This window comes from Herpailurus yagouaroundi, unplaced genomic scaffold (assembly GCF_014898765.1).
Source record: "Herpailurus yagouaroundi ecotype Mexico unplaced genomic scaffold, PumYag 141, whole genome shotgun sequence".
NCBI classification, from domain to species: domain Eukaryota; kingdom Metazoa; phylum Chordata; class Mammalia; order Carnivora; family Felidae; genus Herpailurus; species Herpailurus yagouaroundi.
This window is the reverse complement of record NW_024412396.1, coordinates 22,678,038-22,701,254: the sequence shown is the minus strand read 5'-3', so window position 1 is coordinate 22,701,254 and position 23,217 is coordinate 22,678,038. Positions and strand designations below refer to the sequence as shown.

Here is a 23,217-nt window from a genome sequence, read left to right as displayed (position 1 = left end):
AGAGAGAGACAGAGCATGAGTGGGGGAGGGGCAGAGAGAGAGGGAGACACAAAATCCGAAGCAAGCTCCAGGCTTTGAGGTGTCAGCACAGAGCCTGACATGGGGCTCGAACTCACAGACCGTGAGATCATGACCTGAGCCAAAGTCGGACACTCAACTGACTGAGCCCCATCCAGGTGTCCTATTTGGGAGATTTTTGATAACTGATTCAATATCTTCCCTACTTATGGGCCTGTTCAAATTTTCTATTTCTTCCCATTTGAGTTTTGGAACTGTGTGGGTGCTTAGGAATTTGTCCGTTTCTTCCAGGTTGTCCAGTTTGTTGGCATATAATTTTCCATCGTATTCCCTGAAAATTTCTCAGGGATTGATTGTAATAATTTCATTTTCATTTGTGATTTTATCTATTTGGGTCCTCTCTCTTCTTTTTGAGAAGGCTGGCTAGAGGTTTATCAATTTTGTTTATTTTTTCAAAAAACCAACTCTTGGTTTCATTGATCTGATCTACTGTTTTTTTGGATTCTGTATTGTTTATTTCTGTTCTGATCTTTATTATTTCTCTTTTTCTGCTGGGTTTGAGGTGTCTTTGCTGTTCTGCTTCTAGTTTCTTTAGGTGTGCTATTCGATTTTGTATTTGGGATTTTTCTTGTTTCTTGAGATAGGTCTGGATTGCGATGTATTTTCCTCTCAGGACTGCCTTCGCTGCGTCCCGAAGCGTTTGGATTGTTGTATTTTCATTTTGTTTCCCTATATTTTTTAATTTCTTGTCTAATTGCCTGGTTGACCCATTCATTCTTTAGTAGGATGTTCTTTAACCTCCATGCTTTTGGAGGTTTTCCAGACTTTTCCTGTGGTTGATTTCAAACTTCATAGCATTGTGATCTGAAAGTGTGCATGGTATGATCTCAGTTATTTTATACTTATTAAAGGCTGTTTTGTGGCCCAGTATGTGATCTATCTTAGAGAAGTTCCATGTGCACTCAAGAAGAAAGTATATTCTGTTGCTTTGGAATGCAGAGTTCTAAATATATCTATCAAGTCTATCCGGTCCAATGTATCATTCAGGGTTCTTGTTTCTTTATTGATTCTCTGTCTAGATGATCTGTCCATTGTTGTAAGTAGAGTATTAACGTCCCCTGTAGTTACCACATTCTTATCAGTAAGATTGCTCATGTTTGTGATTAATTGTTTTATATTTTTGGGTGTTGCCGAATTCGGCGCATAGACATTTATAATTGTTAGCTTTTCCTGATGGATAGACCCTGTAATTATTATATAATGCCCTTCTTCATCTCTTGTTACAGCCTTTAATTTAAAGTCGAGTTTGTTTGATGTAAATATGGCTACTCCAGCTTTCTTTTGACTTCCAGTAGCATGACAGATAGTTCTCCATTCCCTCACTTTCAATCTGAAGGTGTCCTCAGGTCTAAAATGAGTCTCTTGTAAACAGCAGAGAGATGGGTCTTGTTTTTTTATCCATTCTGATACCCTCTGTCTTTTGGTTGGAGTATTTAGTCCATTTACATTCAGTGTTATTATTGAGAGATATGGGTTTAGAGTCATTGTGATTTCTGTAGGTTTCATGCTTGTAGTGATGTCTCTGGTACTTTGTGGTCCTTGCAACATTTCACTCGCAGAGTTCCCCTTAGGATCTCTTGTAGGGCTGGTTTAGTGGTGATGAATTCCTTCAGTTTTTGTTTGTTTGGGAAAACCTTTATCTCTCCTATTCTGAATTACAGGCTTGCTGGATAAAGGATTCTTGGCTACATATTTTTCCTGTTCATCACATTGAAGATTTCCTGGCATTCCTTTCTGGCCTGCCAAGTTTCAGTAAATAAGTCTGCTACTACCCTTATATGTCTACCTTTGTATTTTAAGGCCTGTTTATCCCTAGCTGCTTTCAGAATTCTCTCCTTATTCTTGTATTTTGCCACTTTCACTATGATATTTCATGCAGCAGATCGATTCAAGTTTCATCTGAAGGAAGTACTCTGTGCATCTTGGATTTCACTGCCTGTTTCCTTCCCCAGATTGGGGAAGTTCTCAGCTATGAATTGTTCAAGTACATCTTCAGCCATTTTCTTTCTCTTTTCATCTTGTGGAATTCCTGTGATACAGATCTTCTTCCATTTGATTGCACCCCTTAGTTCTCTAATCCTCCCCTCGTATTCCTGGATTTTTTAATCTTTTTCTCAGCTTCCTCTTTTTCCATAATTTTATCTTCTCATTCACCTATTCTCCCCTCTGCCTCTTCAGTCCACACTGTGGCCACCTCAGTTTTATTTTGCACTTCATTTATAGCATTTTTTAATTCATCACGACTGTTTTTGAGTCCCTTGATCTCTGTAGCAGTAGATTCTCTGCTGTCCTCTGTGCTTTTTTCAAGCCCAGCAATTAATTTTATGACTTATTCTAAATTCTTGTTCACTTATATCACTTAAATTGGTTTGTTTAGTTCATTAGTTGTTGCTACTTACTGGAATTTCTTTTGAGGAGAATTCTTCCGTTTCATCATTTTGGCTAGTTTTCTGTCCCTTATGTGTTTTAAAAGCTTGTTGTATGCTCTGCAACTGCGAGCACTGCTATATTAAAGGAGGGTCATACACTGTCCACGGCCTGGCCCTTCAGGAGGTGTTTTTTCAAAGATTGTTACTTGCTCTCTGTTGTTGTGACTTTGGTTATTTTATTACCCACTCTTAGTGATATTTTGGACCCCCCTACCAGGTGTGCTTTGATTTGTTCTTTGGATTAGCCCTGTAAAGGAGAACAGATAGACAAACAGGAGACAAAAACATGCAAACACACAAACAAATAACACAAACAAACAGAAACAAAAATCTAAAGACTAAAAACAAGAAACCCCAAAATACCGACTACAAGTAATGAAGAGGGTGGAGGCGGTCCTGATGGAGGAGCACATACAAAGAGAGAAGTGACAGGAGGCGGGGGTTGGGGGGGAGAAAAAATAAACATTGACGAGGCAGAGAGACTAAAAGGCTTAATCCAGAGAGAGAGAAAGGAAAATAAAGGAGGCAGAGAAAATGAAACAAAGATAAAGTTACCTAGACAAACTATATGGCTTGATTATTTCAGAGAGAGAGAAGGGAGTGTTAGGAAGGAGGTGTAGAACATGTATCAAGACAATGGATTGAATATGTCTGTTTAGACCAATAACCAGAGTAACCAGCCTAGGGAAAGGAAGAGATAAGGAGGAGAAATGGTGTGGGTAGAATATATCTATATATCCAGAATTGACCTAGAGTTAACCCAGGCAATGCTGCTGCACTTGTTTGGAGGAGCTGTCCGCAGGATCTGTCCCTCTCCAGTAGATAGGCAGTTAGTTACCCAGTGCGAAGGGGCATGGTTTGGTGTAGTCTGGACCCACCTCCACTGTGGGCCCCTTGAGTGATCCCTAAGGCCCTGCCTTGGTGGTGGTTGTGGTGGCGGCAGCGGGGAGATGGTGATTCCCTAGTCTCTTCTCCACAGAGCTGGACCCGGTGGACTCAGTTTGAGTCATCCTCACTGTGCCATGGCTGCAGACGGGGCAGTCCTTCTCTCTCTGCCAACTCCCCTGACCCTGTGCTTGGCTAGGACTCAAAGTCCCGTTCAGTGCACTCTGGCACTGGGGAAGCTTCTCTCAATGCAGCCTGATATGTGGTCCCGGCTGGATACGTCTGTGCCTCCGCACTTCAGGGAGGCCTGCCTTCTCCTACTGCACCGCAGTCCTTGCCGCCACGGGTGGCGAACGCAGGCGCAGGCGAACACAGGCAGGCTTTGTGTTTTCCCACAGCACTCCAGGGAGGGGGCCACTTTCTCCTATTGTAGACTGCGCAGCCGACCTACCTTGCTGGGGAGACCCCGGGGTGGCAGACACAGGCAGGCTTTGTCTTTTCCCACAGCACTCCAGGGAGGGGGCCTCCTTCTCCTACTGCGGCCTGTGTCCTCAGCCCAGCCACTGAGCCCGGGGATGGCAGACGCAGGCAGGCTTTGTACTATCGCGCAGCCCCCCAGGGAGGGAATCACTTTCTCCAACTGCGGACTTCTCCCTTGACCTACCCAGGTGCGTGAACAGGTAGCCGACCCCAGTGCAAAGAAAGCCCCTCAGTTAGAGATAGGATCCCTCTCAGTCTCAGTCTGAGGTCTTTCTCCTGTCCAGATACGGTCTTGCACTTTCCTAGCCGCTTTTTCTGTTTCCTTTGTTTTTCTGCAGAAGGGGGTCTCTCACCTCCGTGCCCACACAGCCCTTTTTATCTCCCCCAGTTCGCAATCACCCACCTATCTTTTCTCCAGTTTTCCTATTTTCTTCCTGGTAGATTCAGTTTCTTTTCCTCCCAGGCTCTGGGGTTCAAAGTCCTCTGGCTTCTGCACTTCTTTCTTTGAGAGACACGGGAAGTATGGATCCCCCTACTTCTCCCCTTGTATTTATTTTTGATCATTATCACTGGCAGACATTATTTGTCCATTTGTTTGGATATAACCACCACCAGTCAACTTGCTTCCACACACCCTCACCAACCCCTGTGCTTATACATGCATGCACACACACATTACACATTTGCTCTAATAGGGCAGCCGTTTTATTTTGTTTCTTGCCAAAACCCACTGCCTAAAACAGTGCCTGGCACATAATAGAGCTCAAGAAATATTTGCTGAATGACTATGAATAAACATTTTGATATTTTATGTAAGCAGGATGGTACAGGATCCTAGAGCCAGAATTCCCAAATTTGTAACCCCACTGTGCCCCTCACTAGCTGCATGTGACATGGACAAGGTATTTAACTAGACTTTGTAGTTTTTCTTTATAAAATGAGGATAATATTACCTGCCTCCTAGTGTTACAAGGTTAACATGAGTCATTGAATCTAAGGTGGTTGGAGCATTGCCTAGTGGTTTTTATTTTTAATATCATCTCCATCTGTCTGTTCTTTGATCTATCTTAGGTAGTTCCAGATGTGGAAGTGTTAAAAAAGGAATTTCATTGCCTGTTCCCCAAGTTCTACCTGTAACTTTAAAAATGAACATAATAGGGGCGCCTGGGTGGCGCAGTCGGTTAAGCGTCCGACTTCAGCCAGGTCACGATCTCGCGATCTCACGGTCCATCTAGCCCCGCGTCGGGCTCTGGGCTGATGGCTCAGAGCCTGGAGCCTGTTTCCGATTCTGTGTCTCCCTCTCTCTCTGCCCCGCCCCCGTTCATGCTCTGTCTCTCTCTGTCCCAAAAATAAATTAAAAAACGGGGAAAAAATTATTAAAAAAAAAAAAAACATAACTGAGGAAAAAAAAATTAAAATGAACATAATTGAGAAGTGCAATAATTAAGAGCACCTTCCATTTTAGCACATTTTTCTGGCTTAGTATAAAACTACCACTGAAGAATTTATCTTTATAAATTTGTAATTTTTTATATGTAAAGTAAATGGCTACTCAAATTATTTTATGACTTTTGCTGAATTTCTCATCAGAAATAGTTCAGTGTAAATTGTTAGTCAATAAAAGCAATTCCTTAATACAGACATTCACAGAAATTTTCCTCTACAATTGTATTTTGTCCTAAAATAAAGAATTTTCTGAGCTGTTTAGATGTTTGCTTTGGGATAGATTGCTGTTAAATACAGATTATTAGCAATCACCTTCATAGTTTAGAAAAAACTGAATGCAACTCAAAATCAACCTTGCAAAAACAAAATGCTGTATTTTTGAGGGGATAAGAGTGATGGTGCAGTGTATACTATATAACTGATTCTTTTTTCTAAGTTAGGTCTTTTGTCTTTAATGGATACCTTAGAATTTTAGGTAATTTTTTTTCTCCATTGTTGGAGATATTTGACATAATATTTGAAGTATAATTGATTTTGGATTGGAGAGCAAATTATGCAGTATAACCCCCATTCATTCTCCCTCTTTTCTGTTTAATTATATATGAGTTTTTACCTTATTACTATTAAAAAAAATTTTTTTTAATATTTATTTATTTTTGAGAGGGAGACAGAGAATGTGAGCAGGGGAAGGGCAGAGAGAGGGAGATACAGAATCCGAAGCAGGCTCCAAGCTCTGAGCTGTCAGCACAGAGCCTGATGCGGGGCTCGAACTCACGAACTGTGAGATCATGACCCAGGCTGTGGTTGGACACTTAACCGACTTAGCCACCCAGGCACCCCATGCCTTATTACTATTTGAAATAGAATGTGATTCTTATATAGATGAGCAGTAAGGAATCATTTGCATTACTTATATGAGTTTTTCTTTTAATTTAATGTAAATTGATTTTGTAATATTTATACTACAAGTAATACAGGGAATATATACTTCATTTTATGCTGATTAGGTGGTCCAACTACAGGAATGGATGATTAAAGTCATCAATAATAATACTGCTATATGTGTAGAAGGAAAATTGACGTAAGTATAACATTTCAATATTCTTATAAAATGTATAACAAAATAAGATACTCATGTATAAGAGCTTAAAGGAGATTGATGGAAAATAGCATCCTCCTACAAAACAAAAGACTTTCTAACAAGGTTACAGACTGAAGACAGGAAAGTAAAATGACTATGCAGTACCTGACCATGTTGATTGTGAACAGCTTTCTTGGTTTTGCCTGTTAAGTTACTTTTAGAATAGTAACAGCTCAAATTTATATACACAGAGCTTTATTTTTTTTTCAGAGGTTCTAATAAGTGGGCTGGTATTCTCTGCTTAATTATATATAGTTAGCTAATATTTACTACATGCATTTCAGTTCAGATTCTCACATGTAAATTGGGACAACCAGATTTAAATTACTGATCCAGAAAAGGAATCAGAATTATTTAAAACTTTGCCATACAGCTACATATTAGGTAATCATTGGCACTTTCTGGTTCTCCCTAAAGCAAAAGTATCATCAGGTGAGTGGGCTTTGCCTAATTCTGCTACTCTCTTAACACCATTTCCTTTTTTTCGAAACCAATTTCTTAGTGGTACAATATTTGTAATAAAAGGTTGTAATAAAATAATACAGGATATTACTGGTCAGGGTACTTACCTAGAAGTTTGTAAGTTGATTATTTAAAATCTGCCTTCCCCACTCTATTTCTGCTTGTCTTATGCCCATTTTCTTAATATCAAAGAGACAGTCTATGTTGCCTTTGTTGGAATCCCTGTTGCTGCTATCTTCCAAGCTATATGACCTGGACAAGTTACTTATCCTTTTTCAGTTTCAGTCTCTTTCTCTGCGCAGTGGTGATAATAATATTACCCATTCTTGTGTTATTTTGAGTATTAAATTAATATTTGCAAGACTTGAAAACAGTGCTTTTAGAGTGCTATTTAAATGTTAGTTAAATAAAATACAGAGGAACAAGATCACTGTATTAAAATAGTAGGAGTTTAACCCCATTTGACCAAATGAAAGGAACTTCACTGTCATATTATGCTTGTATTTAGTATGTTTATCTGATGAATTGGGAATGTTCAACATCTATCTAATACATCTTAAAGTTTTGTTCTTTCTGTTTTATATTCTTAGCATCATTTAAGGAAATAAGAAGAGTAGATTTATGGGTTAGTGATTTGATTCTGCAGTTTGTTTTTTTCCCAACTGGAACCTCTTTTTGGTACTTTTTAAAGAGGAAGGTAAAAACACTTGGCTGTGTAGTGAGGGTAAAAAAAACCCCGCAAGATTAGAGGGATCCAAACTATATAACTGCATGAAATCTTAACAATAGTATAGACTCTGAGGAGAGGGACAGGAAAATCATTCTTTGGAAAGTTGGCATCAGTTAAGATGAAGTTGCAGGCATTGTCAGCATCAGGTATTTAGAGAAGGCCCCTGCTTCCTTGATGAGGATAAATTTTATATTAGTGGTTTGGTTTGGCCACAGTACAGTTTGGCACATATTCTGAGGATCACATTAGCAAGGCATTTGAGTTCTGCAATGTTTAGCCCTCAGATGTTTTGTAATTAGATGAATAACACTGCTAATGTAGCTGGAGTGCAAATTTATTACTTTCTATTATAATTTGTATACTTATATATGTACATTGTGATTATTGGTAAAATGTGAATATTTTGGCCTTAACTACGCTATTTTCTCCTAGAGACATCACTAACATATATTGGCACAGTAATGTAATTATAGAACGGATTAAGCACAACAAACTTAAGACTTTATCAGGCAACATTTATATATTAAAAGGGATGATAGACCGGATTTCCATGAAAGAAGCAGGTAATGACTGACATTATTAGTTGATAAATTACTTTCAGTGAAGCAGTTAACCATATTTCTAACTGATATATATGTTTTTACTCTTAATTAGGTGTTTTAAAATGATGAATCGATCAAAACTAAGTTTTAAAACAGAATTGACCACATTATATAAAACTATTATATGTGTTGGTCATTTTTCCCTGATTTAATCACCCTTGTTGACAGTTTGAGTCAGTCTAGTGATTTTAAAAAGTTCATGTGAGATATTATAAGGCTGTAATTTAACTAGTTTATTGAACCTGCCCAGTACAACCCCATTCCTGGTATAATCTAATTTTCTGTCTATGCCTTGAACACGGTAATGTGGCTGAAGAAAAACACACCTGAGCATTCTACTTTAAGATGGTGATTACCAGCAAAAATTGTGGTCTCTTAGTGCCATTTGGTGTCCTACCACATTTCCCTAATGCATCACTCTCCCATCCTCCTTAGTGACTACTGCATATTTTTACAAATTTTCAATACCTCCTTTCTCCCACTCACAGGGGAGGTGGCAGGGAGGGGAGCACCTTAGCAATAGAAACAATCAGAAGAGAACTTCACCATCACCTAACTGACCTGCTTGCATCTATATCTGTTTTTGTTATGAATGAACTGTTCATGTTCTGTCTTTGTCAGCCTCTCCATTTGTACTCTATTTCTCATTTTTTCTCTTACTCCAGGATATCGCTCTAGTAATTCTCCCTTCTCCTGTCAAAACAAAAACAAACAAAAAAAATTCTTTTAACTCCACTTATTTCAGCCACTGTTTGCTCTTATTTACAGCAAAACAACTCAGAAGATTTGTTATATCTAATTCCTTGAATTCTTTCCCACTTTTAAAAAATTCTCTTTAATCATGCCTTAAACCCCAAATCTTTACCAAACAGCCCTTATCACAGTTACCAGTGGCCCCCACATTGTTAAATTCAATATATGTTTACTGCACTCAATCACACTTACCCCCTTTTAATTCCTTATTTGCCTTCTGGAACAGCATATTCCAATTTTCATGCCACCTCACTTCCTGTTCCTTCTTAGTTTATTTGCTTATTTTGCTCTTTCTTCTTTGCCTCTGAATAATAGGATAGACTAAAGCTCTTTCCACACTCAGTGCTGTGTTGATTTCTTTTAGGCTTTAAATTTCATCTATATGATGACAAATGCCAAATTTATGTCTCTTACCAAAAATACTCCTCAAGCCACCCAACTCACTTTCCTTCTGCCCATTTGACATCTCCACTAGGATATCTACAGGCATCTCAAACTTCATGTGTCTAAAACCTGATCTCCCTGAAATCTGTTTAATGGTCTTCCCCCTTTCTTTGTTTCCAGTGGCTAGCCAGAATCCTTGGAGACATCTTAAATCCTGTTTCTCTCACACCCACATCTAGTGGGTAGGTACATCCTATTGGCATTATCTCCAAAAATATATCCAGAACCCAGGCCTCTGCTGACCTCTATGGTATATACATCTCCCTTATCTTTTGTCTGAATGATTACAAAATCCTAACTGGTCTCGTTATTTCTTCACTTTTACTTCCACAGACTTCTCAAAATAGCAGCTAATACAGTCCTGTTAAAGTGAGTCAAATCCTGTGGCTCCTCTGCTCACAATCTTTATATAGCTTCCCATTTCACCCAAAGTCAAAGACTAGGTCATGAAGTAACCACAAGGCCTTAAAATCTTTCATGTTCCTCCACTGTTCCTATTCCCTTCTGAAGAGCCTCCTAGTACTAGCCTTTCTTCACTCTGCTCCATCTGCACTAATTTTTACAGACAGGCCAGGCACACACTTACCATAGCCTTTTGCTTTGTCCCTTTTGCTTCCAGTGTTTTAATCCCATATTAAACTCACTACCTCATGTCCTTCAGAACTTTACTCAAATGATGCTATTTCAGTAAGAACCTCTCTGTCTTTTAAAAGTGCAATCTGCTTCCCTTTCCTCCCTCAGCATAAATACACTAATATTCCTTGACCCATTAAGTGCATAATTTTTCTCCATAGCATTGATGACCATCTAACAAAAAAAAATGTATGTTTATTGGTTTGCTTTCTGTTTGACATGAAAAGGCAGGTTCCATGAAGGCAGGGATTTTTGTTTCATTTTGTTGACTGATGAATCCTTAGTATTTGTGGCTGTGCCTGGCGCACAGTTAGCAATAAGTGTATATATTTTTAATGACTTAGTGAACCAATTACATGTCTTTAAAATTTTTGGCTTTTAGGTAATTTTTTGTTTGTTTTTTGTTGAATAGGATATCCAAATTATCTCATAAGGAAGTTTATGTTTGGCTTTCCAGAAAAGTGGAAAGAGCATATTGATAATTTTCTAGAACAATTAAGGTAAAGTACTCCTTAACTTTTTAAAAACTAACTTTATTGAGGTATAATTTGCATTTGATAAAATGTGCCCATTTTGGGTATAAAATTGGAGGTTTTACAAATGTATCTTTTCATGTAACCAATGTAAATTGGTTTTCTTTTTTTTTTTTTCTGCAAATGACAGTTTTGAAGTAGTTCTCTTGATCTTGGATTTTGGATTAGAAAGCAATAGTTTACTAGAATTTCTGTCATATGAAATAAATGTAAAAGGAAAATAACAGTGTTGACATTTCAGGAAGCATCCTCATTCACCCACCCTTTGAGAGGGTGTACCTATTAAACATGAATGTAAAGTTCTTGGTCCTTTTTCTTTCATTCATTCCTTCAGAAGTTAATATCAGTTGTTTAGCACACACTGTATTGGCACAGGGAAAGCAAAGAAAATTTGATTAATTCTTGCCTTAAGGAACTCATAGGGGATACTGTGATATAAGTTAATTAATCATAGTACAATATAATAACTTAGAATGGGGGGAACAGTTTTTTCCTGTAAAGAGCCAGATTGGAAGTGTTTTTATGGGCATGCTGCCTCTATTGCAACTGTTCAACTCTGCCTTTGTAGCAGAAGAGCAGCCATAGACAGTAGTTGAATGAATGTGGTGGTGTGGATGAATGTGGTGAAACAAATAAAATTTATTTCCAAAAATAGGTAATGGCAGGATTTGTCCTGTAATTTTTTTACAGGATTAGCTTAAGTAGAGATGTAAGAGTGCATAGAGTAGGAAGCACTTGGGTTTTATTTGATTCTTTTGACTTAAGACTTTATACTTAAGTTCTTTCTGGGAGAAAGGGTAGAATCATGAAGACTTAAATAATGTAAGATTTAAGGTAATCTTTGCTGGGCGCATAAAACTTTACCTGAGGGACTTTATTTAAATTTAGTTTTTTTGTTTTAGTTTTTTGAGATAAAAATTAAAGGAAAAATATTACACTTGTGTTTTAGGGCTTGTGAAAAGAAAGAGAGAAAGGCCAGACAAAAACAGAAAACTGGAAAATTTATCCCTGACGTACAAAAATCAGCGAAAAATAATGCAAGAGAAAACCAAACAGATGTTCTGCAAAGAGCCAGCACCACTTATGACATTGATTGTTGTCATTTGGGTATGTCTCTTCTTTTCTGCTGATATAGTGGCAAATTCTTACATGAGCTCCATATTTATCTGTTTATATTGTATTCAGTTTTTGACTTGTACTGCCTTGAAATTATTTTCTAATACTTAAAAAACTGTAGTGCAGTCTGCTCATAGTCAGCATTCAGCTTTTTTTTTTTTTTTTTTTTAAGAGAAGGAGGGGCGCCTGGGTGGCGCAGTCGGTTAAGCGTCCGACTTCAGCCAGGTCACGATCTCGCGGTCCGTGAGTTCGAGCCCCGCGTCAGGCTCTGGGCTGATGGCTCGGAACCTGGAGCCTGTTTCCGATTCTGTGTCTCCCTCTCTCTCTGCCCCTCCCCCGTTCATGCTCTGTCTCTCTCTGTCCCAAAAATAAATAAAAAACATTGAAAAAAAATTTTTTTTAAAAAGAGAAGGAGAGAGCACATGTGCCTGAACTGGGGAGAGGGGCAGAGTGAGGGAGAGAGAAAATAGTAAGCAGGCTCCACGCTCAGCACAAAGCCCAACACAGGTCTCGGTCCCACAAACCATGAGATCATGACCTGAGCTGAAATCAAGAGTTGAACACTCAACCAACTGAGCCCACCCCAGGCGCCTGGATTTTTCTTTTCTTTTTTTTTTTTTTTGAATGTCCATTACTATAAAGGTAGCTGGCAGAACTTTTTTGTGTTCACTCTTTGCCAAAACTATAATCTGACTAACATCCCATCGCACCCTCCCTGCTGGAAAAAAGTATGAACATTAACCTACAGCCCTTGCTAGATAATATTTTCGAAAGTGAATTCTTTAATATGGAAAGGCAGCTTATATATAATAATTTATTGAAATCTCCATCTTTGTACTCATAGAACTGAAAAATGGTAAGCGCAGGAGGTTGCCAGCAGCCCCAGAATTAAACGTGTGCCCTGATAATTGCCAAAATAAACCACGATTAAGGCTCTCAGATGACCAAATGCATAATACTTGTCAAAATGGAGGAGAAAATGACTTAACCAATCAGGTAAACTTTTACTATACCCTATGATACGAAGAGTGATGGTGTGATGCTACTAAAAAGTTTTGGGACCAAATCAGAAATCATTTTGTTTGTTAAGTATCTGTTTGTTAAGTATCAGTTTGGCAATGTCTTGCTTGATATTTATTTTCTCAGTGTCGCATTGGGAAACTGTAATCAGTAGTAACAGAAAGGTTAGCTCTTAGAGTTAGGGTTAAAGTGTGTGTGTGTGTTTGCACCTAACAAATCACATGTATTAAATTTATGAAAGAAATATCTAAGATAGTGGATGCCCACATGGTTCTTCCAAAGCTCAGGCTCTGGCAAATGAGTTTCTAAATACCTCCACTAATGAAATTTGTAGAACGGCAAGTACCTAGATACTTGTATGCTTGATACATACTGTGAAAATGCTTGAGGTCATGTTTATAGATAGTAGTTGTTAAAAAGCTAACTTTTTGTTTTGAAGGAAATAATTGGAAAGAAAGCATACAAAAAGTTGTCTTCAAAGAAACTTGAAAATTGTGAAAGAACAAATGAAAGGATAATTAAAAGTCAGAAGCAAGGTGATATATCTTTATTGGTTTTATAATAAGCATACAGCTCTTATTTGAAATGTTTTTAATATAATAAAAGTGGTGTCTTAAATTTCCAAATCTAAAAATGGCAAACTATTACAGTCATTATAAATGTCTGGGGATTTTTTATTGTTTTGTTGGTTTTTTTTTTTTAGAATTACTTTTTTTTTCTTTAAAGCATAATTAACATAGTGTTACTAGTTTCAGATGTACAATAGGGTTTTGCTTTTCTATACAGCATGATTTGCTGTAAAATCCATTACATTAGTAAAAAAATCCATTACATTACATACCATACGTATTTACTTGTAGGTTTGCCTCCCTTAATCTTGGCACTAAATAATTTTTATTATTTATTTACTTATCTATTTAATTATTTAAACTGTATGTCCAACATGGGCTTAAACTCACAACCCCAAGATCAAGACTCACATGCTCTACCAACTGAGCCAGCCAGGCTTCCCTAATTTTTTTGTTAAAAACAGAATTGTATATCATTTTAAATATGCTTTTTGGAATGTTTAAAGGCTATGAATCTTTTTATGAAATTAATGCCATAGTTTAGCTATGTGTGAGTGTGGATTTCCAGTATGATTTCATTGAAATCCTATATGACAGATTTAAAGAACCTTTTCTTGACACATTAGCAAGTTTGAAATTTCATATTGAGTTAAATCCATCAGCTTAGTAGAATTTTTTTGTATTTCTTCTTATAAGTGGAAAGTAGTGAAAGTGAAGAACATTTATAAGTGTTTAAAAGAAGTAGAGAGGAAGTCAATACTGTTCAGACTATCAGGATCATGTAACTTAGATTAAAGTATCCAGAATAGCTTGAATCTTCATTCAAATTATTTAATAAAATGAATAAAAATATTTTAAAAGTGATTTGTTCAAAATTAGAAATTTCAAAGTTTTCAAATTTCCTGTTAAACATTTGAGTCAGATTTATATGAGGAATTAAAAGAAAACACTTCCTTCAGAAAGATAGATAATTCCATTGAGAAATCTTATAGAAACTTTGCTTACCTTTTATCAGTACCACTTTTCCATGAATTATAATTTAGTGGCTTCTTTTCTCCCCAGCATTCAACATTACTCATCAGTCTTTAATTTTATCATTCATCTTGTAAAGTGGTACGTAACATGTGTAGGTCATTGAAATATTTAACTAGGATGGTTGCTGTGACAATTTATAATTTGTATATATTTATAATTGTAATTGGATAATTTACAATTAGAAATTAAATTAGTTTGGCTTCTGGTTTCTCAAGTTTCAAATTAGAGAATTTCTCTCATTTTAATTTCCTTTCTTTAGTGACACAGTATAATAAAGATTCTCAATTTCTGGTTTGCTTGTTATCCATGATACTTCATGGAGTTTGGGTGAATCAGCAGAAATATCTTTCCACGGCCACCACTGGGGATGAGAATAGGGCCATACCTATCGAGTTCCATATTCCCCTAATTAGGATAGCTTCCATTCCGTATATTACATACCTAGCAAGGTTTTGCAACCTTACTGGTTTTCTTATGTCACCTAAATAAGATTTAACAAATACTGATTTATCATTTACTGTACATGTGAAAGACTCTAACTGCGGAAAAAAAAAAAAAAAAGAAAAAAAGATTCCAAAAGCAAAAACAAAATTCATACCATTAAGGATTTTTTTTTTTCAGCCTACTTCAAAGACAAATTTGTTAAGTATAATGCAAGGCACATTGTCAAACATGGCATTATTTAAAAGTATTCTGGAAATTTGAAGGAGAGTTTTCATTCAATTGAGAGAATCACAATAAAGTTTGTGGATTAGGTGGGTTATAGAATGGAATTGAAGCAGGTAGTGATTTGGTTTTTGAGTGAAGAAAACTTTCCATGTAGAATGATATTAGTGAAAAGTTGAGAATCAGGAAAACCGTGGTGTAGTAGACATAGAATTTGGTTCACATTTGAGTACAGTGAGAGATTAGAACTACATTGAAGGCCAGACAGAGGAGCTTATATGTACACTAAGTAGACTTTAAGAAGTCAAGGACCGGTTGGTATAAAAAATATGTTTACAATTGAAGGGGCAGTAATCTGAATCAACCAGTGCTTCTGAAAAACTAATAATGGCAGTAGTGTGTACAATGGAGTTTATGGAGAAAAAATATATATATTTTATTTTAGAAAAAAAAATTCTGTGCTTTGTTTGTAGCTAATTTGAGATTTTGATCTTTGGTTTTGTCTTATGAAATTAAAGAGAGAACTGAAGAATCGAATGTATCCATTGACATTCTGACCTTAAGGCAACCGTTTTTCTTGGACGAAGAAAGAAAATGTATGGCTCTTAATCCGAAGAAAGCTTATATTTTAATGACACCACTTAAATCTAAAAAAGTGATAGAACAAAAATGCATGAAGTATAATCTCTCTTATAGCACCATTAAAGCAGTTACAGATTTTGCAGTGCCAAAGCATCAAAAAGAAAGTAAATCAGACTTAAATGAAACTACCAGTTTGATCAGTAAGCCCACGAAAACCTTCAAAAATGCATTTGAGTTTAGTGAGGGCCATGAAAGTAAAAACAAGGAAGACTGCAGTGCATGTGATTTACTCACTGTCAACCAGAAAATCAAAATATCTAGTCCTAAAAAAGAACAAATGGTCACCTCTGACTTTAAGAAAAATGCAAGGTTGTTACCAAAATTGAAGAAAATAAAAAATGTGTCTATGTCATTTTACAAGCAGCAGTCCTCATCAGATTTGTCTAGTGAAGAGAGTGAAACAAAAAAGGGAATTAGAAGGAAAGCTGCAGTTGCTAAGAAAAATACAGCAAGAAATACTGAAGAAACAGTGGTTCACCTGAGGAAAAGCACAAGAAACACCACAAGGAAAATCCCAGTGATTTCTGAATCTGAAACTGAAGAAAGTGAAAGTGAATTTTATATCAAACAAAAGAAAGCTAGATGTTCTGCTAAAGAAAATCTTCAGAAGTCTGGTATTAGGAATGAGTTTCCAGTTATTGAGGTGATCAGATCCGATGAGACAAACAGGCATCCCTTTGAATGTTTTCCTGGTTTAATTCAGGATGAGGAATGGAATGAGAAGGAATTACAGAAACTTCATTGGTAAGTAGTTAGATTTGACTCTGAAATATCTAGAGTGGCCACACAACAGTTGAAGACCTAAAAATTCCAATAAAGGGCTGATTTAGTGACCTCTAATCATTAAAATGGAAAATATCCAAAAACACATGGAGAGAAATAACAATTTATACAAAGAATATAGGGAGAATACAGATAAAACTTCTAACTAGGTACTTTGTGGCCATCTCTACAACTTGCATATGAGCAAAGGAAAAGTTAACCTTCTTTTCTTTCCATTTAATATTTCAAGACAACTACCCTCCCCCTCAAGAAAAGGGTAACTGTGTGGGGGATGGATGTGTCATTTATCTTGATTGTGGTGATCATTTCCCCATGAAATGTATATAAAGTGATCCCATATACACTGTATACAGTATGATTTATTTGCCACTTATACCTCAGGGTGTGGAAAATATTTTAACATAGACAAATGCTGCTCTCCCAGATCTTCATATTTTAAGAAATATTTTATTGTTAATTTTTTCTGTTTTAAAACCTTAAAGCTGAATTCAGACCTGCAGATTATTTAAGATGCTCTTTTCCCTGCATTTATAGAATAGAAATCGCCTCAAAAATTAGGTGATCCATCCAAGGTTTCATGGTTAGTGCTAGTAATAAACCAAGTATGACAAGAATTGGATTTGGCTGCATAGCCTTGACAAGCAGTTTGAGTAGCGCAGTAGCACTGGAAGCTAAAACATAGCTGAGCAATGAAGAGTGAGTGAACAAGAGTAAAAACAACCTAGGTGGACAACACAAGAAATTGGCAGTGATAGGGGACAACAAAATGGATAGGTAATAGAAGAATGTGAAGATAAGGGAAGACCTATGTTTGATTGCTTGTTTGTAAGAGGACTCATGCCAGAGTATGGTGGTGTGTTGATGGAAATGATCTAGTAGAAAGGAAGATGTGATTGATCAGAGTGAAGAGCATAGAAACATACTACATTCAGTGATTCACTTGCTTGAGTACTCCCTAACCTTATATTTGGAATTTATTTTCAGATCTACCTTCTTGAAACACTATTCCTCAGGCATCTCTGTGCCACTACGCTCCTTTTTTAATTTCTTAAGTGTTCCTTCTCTGTCTTATTTTCAGGTAGTTAAGATAATTTTCCTTCTTCTCCATAGTTCTTGTTTTTGGATGCTTTCTTCCTATTATAATGTAGTCTTCAATGGTCTTTTCCTTCTATAGTTCTAACTTTACTCTTTGGACAGGGATTCCCAAATCTGTATCTCTAGTTCTAAATTCTTATATTTAGATTTTTATTTCCCTTTGCCTGTTGGACATCTCTCTATAAATCTCATTTACAGAGATTCTCACTTAATATGTCAAAAACTAAACATTTTTTCCCTGCCTATCTACTTTGTCTGACATTCCTGATTCTGAAAATGGAATTCTTTCAGTCAACTAGGTTTAACTCCTTGATCATTATTGATAACCTCAGGTAGCCTCTGCTCCCCTGGCCCATTCCTGGGGATGAGGGGGTTACCCCTTCCCAGTGTTTTTTATTCGTGTCTAACTTTGTAAAAAAAATAAAAAATAATAAATAAAATGAAAGGTAAAAATTAAAAAATCTAATTAGTTCCCAAGGAACTATAGATTTTCCCACAGGACCATTCCATCTGCACCCTTTCTTGACACTACTTTTTTTCAGACTTTTAATGCCTGCCTACTTTAATGGAAGTAGCCTTGTATTTGTACTTTGTTGTTTTCATCTGGTGATCTGTTTTATATATCTTCAGATTCGTGTTTCTTTAAATTTTTTTTCAAGTTTTATTTATTTTTGAGAGAGAGAGCATGAGTTGGGGAGAGGCAGAGAGAGAGGGAGACACAGAATCTGAAGCACTCTCCAGGCTCTGAGCTGTCAGCACAGAGCTCGATGTGGGGCTCAAACTCACAGACTGTGAGATCATGACCTGAGCTGAAGTCAGACGTTTAACGGACTGAGCCACCCAGGCGCCCCTCTCCAGATTAGTTTTTGTGTTTTTTTTTAATGTTTATTTATTTTTGAGACAGAGAGAGACAGAGCATGAATGGGGGAGAGTCAGAGAGAGAGGGAAACACAGAATCTGAAACAGGCTCCAGGCTCCTAGCTTTCAGCACAGAGCCTGACACGGGGCTCGAACCCATGGACTGCGAGACCATGACCTGAGCCAAAGTCAGATGCTTAACCGAGCCACCCAGGCGCCCCCAGGTTAGTTTTAATGTATAGTTGTGATTCTAACATCAGAAACCTTCACTGCATTCTTACTCATTTTCAAATTATATGGAGATCATTCTGCCTTAAATTGACAGCATATCATACTTTACCTTAATTATCTTTCCAGCTATCTCTCCTGTTGTTTCGTTATAGTAAAGGTTCTCAACCTTTACTGTATATCCGTATCATCTAAGAAGATTATTTTAATACCTGAACTGCCAAGATTCCAGTTCCCAGTAAGATGAGGAAATCAGGAATATGACTGAGCCACCCAGGCATTCCCAGAAAGACTAGAATTTTAAGTAACACTGAAGTGGGGGCAGATTTCCAGTTTTCCTCTGGTGTTCCTTAACCTAGATTAAGGCTACTTAAAAATTAGAAGTTGTTGCTGAGGCATGACTAAGAGAGTTCAAAGAAAAGCCTTATATTTTTGGCTTGAGGAAGAGGGAAGGGGACTACTAACACTCAGAAACAGTGAAAGAAATCCCCAGTTTTCTTTTTCTTTTCTCCTTTCTCTTATGGCCCAGTCTGCATACAGTCCTGCAGGGGTAAAAATCACAGCAGCATATGGAGCCCATATGCACCTAAAACTCTGAAAGTAGGAAACCTTCTCTTCTGGAATATAGGACTCAGAAAGTGTAGGGCAACTTGTGTTACATGTTTCTTTTTCTGTCTTTTGTGCTTGACACTGCAGAAAGATGCAGTTGTGTGATATGTACTCCAGAGTTGGGTAACTAAAGCCCTAGCTTTCTGCCAAAGAACCAAAAACAGGAATCCTGGGGAACTAAAAGTTGCAAAGGGAAAATCTAGGGAAAACACCTTATATAAAGTTGTTTATGAATTTTAGATCTCACTCCTGAGTTGAGCATTTAAGGATTTGATCCTAAACAGCATACCCAAGACTGACAACTGAACTAAGAGGTAGACTGGCCCCCAGTTTCCAAGCCAGCCACTCAGTGTCTCCTACACAGAATATTTTAATATCACTGCAAAACTTTAAAAATGGAACTGATACTGAAACTGCAACCACAAAAGACTGACTAGAATTTATAGTTGTTACAACCAGGTTGATTGCCTGCTAAAACAAAAATATTAACATTCTCCATAGGATATAAACATGACCCAGAGTTTTATAGTATTTTTAAATGCCTAGGAAATAATCCAAAATTAGTCAGTATATGAAGAACCAGGAAAATTTTTAACTCTCATAGGAAAAAAAAGAACAGATGCCATTGCTAGGATGACACGGATGTTGAAATTATCTGACAAGATTCTGAAGCAGGTATATAAAATTGCTTCAGAAAAAAAGGCTGACAAGATGGCAGAAGTAGAGCAGAAGAAGAAGTGCACCTTCCCGTAAGTTCTCATACCACGGTGTGGATCTAGACCAGCTGCTGGACGCGTCTTACAAGCCGTTGATGCAGCTGTGTGGGGCTGTGCAGTGGTGGCAGCTGAACGGAAGTTTGCAGAGGAAGCCTCAGAAGGATGCTCTCGCCATGGAGAAGTCCAAGGTGGTTAAGCACCTGTGGAACATGATCGTCCTGCCCAAGGTGGTGGGCAGTGTGGTGGCTGTCTACAATGCCAAGACCTTCAGCCAGGTGGAAATTAAGCCCAAGGTGATTGACCACTACCTGGGCAAGTTCTTCACCACCTACAAGCCTTTGAAGCAGGACAGGCCCAGCATCTGGGCCACCTACTCCTCCTGTTTCATCTCTCCCAAGTAGCCTGTTTAGCCAATAAAGACACAGACTTCTCTAGTCAAAAAAAGAAAAAAGAAAACTCCAGGAACTAAGAGCATACATTCTTGAAAAGAACAGAAATTTAGAAAATCTCAGAGAGAAATAGAAGATAAAAAGAAGGATCAAATGGAAATTTTAGAACTGGAAAAATAGGATAATCAAAATATAAAACTTACTAGATAGGCTCAATAACAGAATGGAGAGGACAGAGGAAGGAGGCAGTCAGTATCAGGTATGAAGGAATAGCAAGAGAAATGGTATCTGGATATATAATAAATTGTTCTCTTGAGTTCTTTAAAATGTTTAATGGCTGAAAGCAAATATTAACATTGTATGGTGGGGTTTTCAATATATGTAAATTTAATACATAACAACATAAAGAAGAATGGAGAAGATGGTAAGTTTTTACATTCCACTTGAAGCAGTAAAAAACTTAAGTATGTAGTAATCACTAGAGCAACTACTAAAAACTACAAAGATTTTTTTTATATACAATAGATAAAATACTAAAAAAAAAAAAAAAAAAAGAATACAGAAAAGAAATAGAGAAATAGGAAACAAAACAGAAAGCAAATAAAATGGTTGACCTGAATCCAAACATTATGTTAGAGATCTAAATGCACCATTTAAAAAACAGATTGTCGGAATGAATTTAAAAACATTCCATTTTATTACCATGTAAAAGAAACTCGCTTCAAATATGAATAGATAAGTTACAAGTAGAAGGGTAGAAAAATACCACGCACACTCATAGCTGGAGTGGCTGTACCCTATCAAAGATTTCAGTACAAAGAAAATTATCAAGGATAAAGAACATTACAAAATGATAGACCTTTGAGTTCACCAGGAAGAGAACAATCCTAAATGTATATGCACCGAACCCTCAAAATACATGAATCAAAATATGACATAACTAAAAGGAAACAACTGAACTGAAAAGTTAAAACTACATTTATAGTTGGAAACTTCAATGCTTTTCTTTTGTAATGGTTGACTAGTAGACAAAACTAGCAAGGATACAAGAACTGAACACCACCATCAACCAACTATCTAATCAACATTTGTGTAACATTCCATTCAACAATAGGGAAAGAAATACATTTTTTTCCCCAAGGGTAGATGGATCATTCACCAGATAGAACATTGACTAGGTCACAAAACAAACCTTAACAAATTTAAAATAACTGAAGTCATACAGAGAGTATTCTCTCATCACAGTTGAATTAAACTACAAATCAATAAAAGAAAAATCAAAGGAACACTTCCAAGCAGTTGAAAGTTAAATAACATATTTGGGAATAATCCATGGGTCAAAAAGGACAAAGTCTCAAGAGAAAAAAAAAATGCTGAACAGAAATGAAAATATATCATAATTTGTGGTGTGAGCACAGAAGTTCACAAACAACTTTATATGGTGGTTTTATAGAGCTCAGTTCTTCTGTTGGTTTCCATGGAACTTTCTACATAAACCATGGTACACTCTTAAATGAATGGGCGACTGTGTAATAAAAAGTAAGAACTATCGGTGTGTGTAACAACTTGAATGAATTTTAAAGGCATTATGCCAAGTGAAAAAAGCCAGATCAAATGGTTACATACTGTATGATTCCATTTATATCACATTCTGGAAAGAAAAAACTAAGAAAAGAGATCAGCAATTGCTGGTGATTATAGTGGTGGACAACAACACAGAGGATGCACTAGGAATTTTTTTCAGTGTAATGGAACAGTTCTGTATCCTAACTGTGATCATGGCTCTACAAATCTGTTTAATCCATTAAGATTCATAGAACCATATGCAAAAAGACCATTTACTGTATTATAACTTAAAAAAAATATGTTAAGGTGCCTAGACTGCATACTACTAAAATATTTAGATATGGCAAGCTTGGGTTTGGGCTCTCTAGTTTTTTCAAAGCTCTAATCTGCAGCCGTTCCTTTGAAATTTACCATACTATAAATATGAACTACTGTCTATTCCCTAACCTTATGTCCTGTCTCATCTTCATTTCTTTGTCAATACTGTTGCCTCATTTTCAACTGTTATATTTTATCCATCCTTCAAGTTTTCCCTCACATATCAGTCACCTCTTCCCTGTAACCTTTCTTTGTCATCACGTATTCCTGCTACCCACTCAATTGGGATATAATGCTCCTTTTTTTAACATAAAGTAATTCTAATCCTAACTGCACAGCAGAACAATCACCTGAGGAACTTCTGAAAAATGTGAAGTGTTGCCAATGCAAACCTACTAAATTGAAATCGTAAGGGACTGGTTTTACGAATCCGTTTACTTGTTTTACTGCCTTATTTGCTTGCTCGTACTTTTTTTTTTAATGTTCATTTAGTTTTGAGAGAGAGAGACTAAGTGTAAGCAAGGGAGGGACAGAGATAGAGACACAGAATCTGAAGCAGGCTCCAGGCTCCAAGCTGTCCACACAGAGCCCGATGTGGGGCTCAAACTCAGGAACCACAAGATCATGACCTGAGCTGGAGTAGGACACTTAACCTTGACTGAACCACCCAGGTGCCCTGCTTGCTTGTACTTCTGATCTAAACTCCAATGACTCTGAGTTGCAGCCCAGTTTTGTACTCATCATGCTTATAACCTAGTTAGCAAATAATCACTCTTAAGTTTAGGAGAATATAGATCAGGGACATCTGACTTAGCTTAAACAGATACTTGAACTAAGATCTGAAGGACAAATAAGAATTATTTAAGCCAAATGTCCATGATAAGTTCATTTGAAATAAAACAGCATATGTAAAAGTGGATAGGAGGAAAACACATTTAGAAATCCTAAAAGAAGGCCAAAATAAGTGGAGTACAGAAAATGAGGGACGAAC

The 23,217-nt window shown here is 36.9% G+C and overlaps 1 protein-coding gene and 1 pseudogene across 6 annotated transcripts in view; both read left to right on the top strand.

Moving 5' to 3' along the window:
* MIS18BP1 (MIS18 binding protein 1) overlaps window positions 1-23,217 on the top strand; it is a 56,635-nt gene that overhangs the window by 20,301 nt on the left and 13,117 nt on the right. For all 6 annotated transcript variants that reach the window (XM_040477057.1, XM_040477055.1, XM_040477052.1 and 3 more), the window contains 7 exons: window positions 6,326-6,399; window positions 8,084-8,214; window positions 10,496-10,583; window positions 11,566-11,723; window positions 12,577-12,728; window positions 13,192-13,288; window positions 15,541-16,408. In XM_040477057.1, coding sequence (XP_040332991.1) covers window positions 6,326-6,399; window positions 8,084-8,214; window positions 10,496-10,583; window positions 11,566-11,723; window positions 12,577-12,728; window positions 13,192-13,288; window positions 15,541-16,408 — 1,568 coding nt within the window. The remainder of the gene's footprint in view (window positions 1-6,325; window positions 6,400-8,083; window positions 8,215-10,495; window positions 10,584-11,565; window positions 11,724-12,576; window positions 12,729-13,191; window positions 13,289-15,540; window positions 16,409-23,217) is intronic.
* LOC121031714 (40S ribosomal protein S15-like) lies at window positions 18,539-20,877 on the top strand (annotated as a pseudogene).